Source organism: Cyclopterus lumpus, chromosome 10 (genome assembly GCF_009769545.1).
Source record: "Cyclopterus lumpus isolate fCycLum1 chromosome 10, fCycLum1.pri, whole genome shotgun sequence".
In the NCBI taxonomy this organism is placed as follows: domain Eukaryota; kingdom Metazoa; phylum Chordata; class Actinopteri; order Perciformes; family Cyclopteridae; genus Cyclopterus; species Cyclopterus lumpus.
The window spans coordinates 1,854,626-1,860,987 of record NC_046975.1 but is presented as its reverse complement, the minus strand read 5'-3'; the positions used below and the strand labels follow the sequence as shown (position 1 = coordinate 1,860,987).

Genomic DNA, 6,362 nt, shown 5'->3' with positions numbered 1-6,362 from the left:
TTTTATTTTCTTTATTATTACATTTTTATTTTCTTTAATTAATTGTATTGTATATATTGTGCATTTTTTCATACTTAATATGTTATGTTTACTCTGTAACCTTGTTGAATAAAGTATCTATCTGTCTGAAGAAGACTGATGAGCCTCCCTGTGACAGGGAGGGAGCCAAGGTGTGCATCGTACCACCAGATAACTCATAAGAGAACTGGACTGAATGTGGTTGCGGATGTTAATCAGGAAGATGAAGCATTTTGACACTAGTTTGTTCAAATCAGGTATGCAAGAGATACAGAATACAGAACTGAACAATGGAGAAGTTACTAATATATTGGACACATGGCTCATACCAAAGCCCACATGCTGCTTATCTTTTATTTCCTCTGGGATTAAAAGAGATCTGAAACGGAGTAGACTTCTAGTCTCCATCTGCATTTGATGTTCAAGTCTTCTTTGACAAAGAATCGTGGTATTATTGGATTGTTTAATCACCAGAAGAACATGGCGTGAGTGCTTCCGGGTCCATTAGAGACAGTTGACAGGTAAATGGCTACTTGGGTCAGCTGTAGCTCATGGATAGAGTGGTCGTCCCGTAACCACAAGGTTCCCGGTTTGATCCCCGCTCTCCCCATAGTCCGAAGTGTCCTTGAGCAAGACACTGAACCCCCAGTTGCTCCGTGGGCGCTTCACTGCAGCCCACTGCTCCGTAATAACTAAGGAGGGGTCAAATGCAGAGAAGAATTTACCCACGGGGATAAATAAAAGTTTACATTATTATTCTTATATGTGGTTCATTGGGGAATTTTGGGTAATGATGGCAACACAGGAAACACAATAGAACTATGGAGGTAGCTTCCAGTTAAGCTGAAGATAAAGCATTTCCTGGCGAAAGCATAGGATGAAGGAAACAAAGGACGTCCAATAAAAATAAATAAATAAAATGGTGGAGGAATGTGGGCTGCACGGTGGTGTAGTGGCTAGCACTGTCGCCCCACAGCAAGAGGGGCCCTCTGGGCAGTTCTGTGTGAAGGTTGCATGTTTTGGCGTGGGTTCCCTCTACGACCTCCGGCTTCCTCTCCCAAAGACATCCAGCTCAGGTTAATTGGAGGTTCTAAATTGGCCGTAGGTGTGAATGTGAATGGTTGTCTGTCTAAATATGAGATGGACTGGCGACCTGTCCAGGTGGTGAACCCTGTCCATGTCCAGGTGAACCCTGTCCAGGTGGTGAACCCTGTCCAGGTGAAACCCGCCTCCAGCACCCCGCAACCCTAACATAGGATAATCGGTTTGGATAACGGACTGTCATAGTGGGAGGAATGAAACTAAAAAACAGCAAACAATCATGTCGAGACTGAGGTTGGCCCACAGGGTTGGATAAAACTGTGGACTTCAAGGGAAAACTCCCTACAAGACTATATGAATATGGATTTAGAAGAAGAAACTACCCGCAGAAGTTCTAGAGAAAGGCTAAACAAAGGACGTAAATGAATGTGGGGTGGTATTGAAACTTAAACAATTCCTTTAGCATTGAGAAAATAAAAAATAAAGCCTTGAGTTTTTAAAAGAAATTGGGTTCATGAAGATAATTAAGTTTTTGTTTTTTTCTCTCGCCCAGTCCTGTTGGAAATCAGGACCTCTGGTGCGCACTCCAGCATCGTGGGGGCGGTATTACACTTTTACAGCTAGTTGCCACTAAAAGAAGAAGAAGAAGAAGAAGAAGAAGAAGAAAGCTACTGCCCCCTGCTGTCGCTGTCTGGTAGCGTCATAGCTCCCAGAGCAGTAACATGTACATGTAAACCCGCCTCATCCGGTCATGTGACTTGATGGCTTGTTTGGGACCGCGCGTCTTTCGGTGTTGGCGCGTATCTGTACATCGCGAGCCCGCTGCAGGAGCCTCTCCGCTGACAACAGAGACACTTCACCGCTAAAGACACTCGTAGAAGAAGGAGAACATGTCGGACTGGACCAGAGGCAGACGGCGAGATGCTAACAACAGCGAAATTGAAAATAGGTACGGTTAAGTTTTGAATCGTGTGTTTGTAGAAACTTAAAACGTCGTTATTACGAGCTTCCATTGTGTCTTTGTTCACTTAACGTTATTTAGCTAACGCGTTGGGTGAAGTCATTGTGTATAGTTAACGTTAGCTAGAATCCTTGTTAGTAACTTAAGATGCGTTTGTAGCTAACTAACTTTACCTAACATGTTTACTGCTGACGTTATTGTATGAATGGCTTCAACGTTATCTGCTCATGTCCCAATGGAGACCGACGCGCTTCGCCTGCTTCTTTCCTGCGGTAGCTTTACTACGTATCGTCACAACGTTAGTGGCTTAGCCTGGATGTTATGTCTGCACGGTTCTGCTTTTTGAATTGCATCGGTCACTTCTGGTAACGTCACACCACACGAGCAGCTTGGCGCTCCCTCTCCAGTTTTTAGCGGCTTCGGGAGAGGCCGACGAGAGGAGCTGACCGGGTCTGTTCGTGTAGAGCTGAAACAAGAGGCCCATGGGAACAGGGAAGTCGTTGGACTGACATGTTCACTGGGGAGAGATAGGCCTCAGCCCCCCTCAGCCCCTAAACGGGGTCAGCTAGATCATGGATGAATGAACACACGGCCAGAACAATCGGAAACCGGAAGCCGAGCAGATGGCGGGCAGAGCTCTACACTATCAGAGTAGTTCAACTGTGTAGGCGAAAGGAAAGCTGCCTCAGTAGCGCTGCTTCAGAGCCCCGTTAGAGCTCTGGTGTCAGCGGTAACCACCGGCTCCTCTGAAAGGCGGTTAGCCACCTCTCTGTGTGTGTGTGTGTGTGTGTGTGTGTGTGTGTGTGTGTGTGTGTGTGCAAAAACAAGTTAATTTAAAACACGTGACGTGAACGTCACTGCTGGTCTGACTTTCACATTTAGATTTAAACCAGTTTCCCAACTCGCGACTTGTTCCTTATCACGGTGAAGTTAGCCGGGCTGCCATCTTTGTTGTCACGGGGAGACATCGGCATAGCTCCTGTAGCGATAGCTCTATACCGCTGTGTGTGCGTGTAGACGTCCGCGTGCGTGGAACGACATGAACACGTACGTGTTTCATTTCGTCTTCCCCGTCTAGGAGCTATGGTCCTTCGCGGTGGTCCAACTGCAGGAAACGGGGCATCGACGGAAGCCTGCGGGCCGACCGAGAGGTGGAAGGCGGCTGCAGTGGAGACAACGACCGGCACGCGGATTCTGAAAAGAGACCTGAAAGGTAAGAGTTTACAGCGACCACATGAGCAGTCTTTTTTAACCCCCCCCCCCCCCCCCCCAGATGATACCATCTGGTTATGCAGTGTGGAAGAGTTGGTTAAGTATTAATTATCCAAATGCTAAACTAATTAATATTCCAAACTGTCTCTGACCGTTTATTGCCTTATTATTTGGTACTTGTTATACTTATGAGTATATATTTCTAGTGTGTACTTTGCCATTCTTTCTTTTTTTCCTATCCGTGTGTATTTGCATTACTGTAATACCAGATGAAGCCGTGCTAGTCTGTGCCAACATGAAGTTACGTACCCCTCAGGGTGTTGCTGCTGTTTCTGTAACCTGTGTGTTTGCTCCCTAGTTTCACCACTCCAGAGAGCACAGGCCCGGTGTCTCGCTGTAGTCGACAGGCTGACTGGGGCAGCCAGGTGGAGGAGGATGAGATGAAGAAGGGTGTACACAGAGACATGCAGCGGTAACCAAACAATGCTTTTTTCAGTGGTTTAAAGCACACCCTATATTGAGTGCCAGTCCTCACTGACTGTGTGCGCCCTCTGTTCAGTTACAGGAGGAGGATACTAGGTGCAGAGGTCACCCAGAGGGAGAGGAAGACCTCTTCTGGCTCTTCTGGGAGGTGAGTAATGAGCCTTTACTTGTAAAGAGATTTCAAGTTTTTTACGACCACTCAAAGCGCTTTCGCACTACTTGTCGTCATTCACCCATTCACACCTATTTATACACTGATGGGAGGGGCTAAGGTTCCACCTGCCCATCAGGAATAACTAACATTCACATTCATACATGCTCTGATTGAAGGATGACCCTGCTTACCACTGAGCCATAGTCACAATCTTCTTTGTCTCATATTGTCTCTTTCTCACCAGGAAACTCAGATTATTATTTTTTTGATTATGAACTTAAATGAAGGGGTCAATTGGATATTGGATGAAAATTAATCTGACTAGATTGTTTAAAAAGGGGGGGATCGATTAATCGATAGAGCGGATCCAGACATAATGAATATAAGCTTGTTACAAACACCTGTCTGTTTGTCTTTTGCAGCTGTGACTCAAAAGAGGGAGACCACATTGAGACTGATGAGGCCGTGTTGCTACGGCGACAGAAACAGATCAACTATGGCAAAAACACACTGGCCTATGATCGATACATCAAAGAAGTTCCAAAGTAAGTCTATGCAAACACAAACACACACACACAAACAAACAAACACACCCTCAATCAAGACAGCACTGCAACTATGTAGAACAATAGTCCTGCTTTATAGGAAAGAAAGGAAACCTGGACTTTTCCACCTATCATCACGCACCAAATCGGAGACATATTCCTTGCACATACAAGCCTACTCGGCAATACAACCAATCTTAACTTCTCCTGTTTTTATTTCCAGACACATGCGTCAGTCGGGTGTTCACCCAAAGACTCCCAATAAGTTCAGGAAGTACAGCCGCCGCTCCTGGGACCAGCAGATCAAGCTGTGGAAGGTCAAACTGCACGCCTGGGACCCCCCAGCAGAGGACGGCCAAGACAATGTCCTGGACAACATGTAAGAAGATATGTGGCAACAAAGACACAAGCCACCTGAGACGCACCCTGTACACATTCTTTATCACGAAGGTCGTGTTCATGTGTTGTCTGTCATCTGTTCTTCCAGTGAGGAGCTGGGTCTTGGTGATGTCATGGACATTGAGCTGGACTTCCCAAACTTGCCAGACTCCCAGAATGCCCCAACCACACACAGCCTTTCTCTAGATGTGAGTTTGAGTCTGAATCCTTTACTAACATTTCAAAATGTATAGACGAGTCCATATTTTTTGGGAAAATGTAGTTAAGTTGTACATGATAACTCCATTTCATGAAGATTTCTAATGATCTCTGGCCGTTTCCAGGAAATAACTTTAAATGTAGTATTGTTCAGTTGATGCGTTTTAGTATACTTTCAAAGAGAGAGGGTCAGTCTTTTCTTTAGAACACAGCAGGTCAGCTGAAAAACACAATAAATGACTGGGAAAAGCCGACTTCACTGTGCTTGGTCATCTATTGTATCTTTTATACATGCTAGTGCCTTTGGTACATTAAATGCCGTACTTGTATGACTATAAAAGCTGACGTAGAGATTCTCTTTGTGAAGCTGCCTTTCCATTGACCGTGCTTGTGTTTGTTCTCTTTCTTAGGGGGAAGACTGTTTGGGAACTCCAGTTAAAGTACAGAAGACGGAAAGCAAAGTAGAGCCTGAGATGAGCTCATCATAGAAAAGAAAATACAACACGTCCACACACTTCTCAAATGGTTCAGCCGTTCCCCCTCTTCCCCCCCCAACTCTGTCACTTCCCACAGCCCACCATGTTACCCAGAGGAACTCCAGGTACTGGATCTGCTCCAAGCAATGCTGCATCTACACAGCATCACAATGCTGTGTCTGTCTGTTTGTAGTTATTGGTTCAACACTGTAACATACATGTTGTGTTCTGTCTCCATTCATACTAGTGCTTAATCCATAAACTGGGACCTTTTACAGACTACTAATCTGCTCAGGGAGTCTTCTTTTTTTGGCAAGATTTTACAGTTGCATGTTGAATCAAGCGGTGGTCAGTTAAAATGATTTAGGATTTGATGTTCACAAACACTTGTAGCACTGATCTGTGGCCTGGAGGAGCAGACATCCAGCTCTGTTATGTCCGTTATGTACAACTGTTAAATCACATCCTGCTTAAACTTGCTAAATGGAATGCAAGGATATGTAGAAAGTGACTCAAACCTGTTTAAAGGAGATGGGCACACCAAAGGCAAAGTACTTTCCTTTTAATAACTCATACTGACATGATTGTTTCCCCCCCCCCCCCCCATAAGTATGTACAATTTTAAATACAGAGAAGCATTACTTTAGTTATATTGGGCTGTGATTTGTTTTTATATTGGTTGTTTTTTAATGCAAATGTTGCTGTGTTTATTGCTGTTTCCTTCATGGTGAAGACTTTCAAATAATAAATAATTAAATAAACTTAAAACTCTCTCTTTTATGAGCAGAACTTTGAAGGGCTGTTACTCAATCCGTTGTCTGGATGGAGTTTAAACTGCACTGGTGTGTCGGCTTTGTTCTGTGACCACAGCTTTA

At 44.7% G+C, this 6,362-nt stretch overlaps 1 protein-coding gene across 2 annotated transcripts; it reads left to right on the top strand.

Moving 5' to 3' along the window:
* The first annotated feature begins 1,805 nt into the window (after positions 1–1,805).
* Positions 1,806–6,248, top strand: slbp (stem-loop binding protein). Of its 2 annotated transcripts, none has more exons than XM_034543516.1 (8): positions 1,806–2,008; positions 3,099–3,233; positions 3,591–3,704; positions 3,798–3,863; positions 4,292–4,414; positions 4,638–4,793; positions 4,902–5,001; positions 5,422–6,248. In XM_034543516.1, exons 1-8 carry the CDS (start codon positions 1,950–1,952, stop codon positions 5,497–5,499), a joined length of 831 nt encoding a protein of 276 aa, XP_034399407.1. In that variant the 5' UTR covers positions 1,806–1,949; the 3' UTR covers positions 5,500–6,248. The 2 variants fall into 2 exon arrangements, with proteins under 2 accessions (XP_034399407.1, XP_034399406.1); XM_034543515.1 differs by having other exon boundaries at positions 1,808–2,008; positions 3,792–3,863.
* Positions 6,249–6,362: the final 114 nt, after the last annotated feature.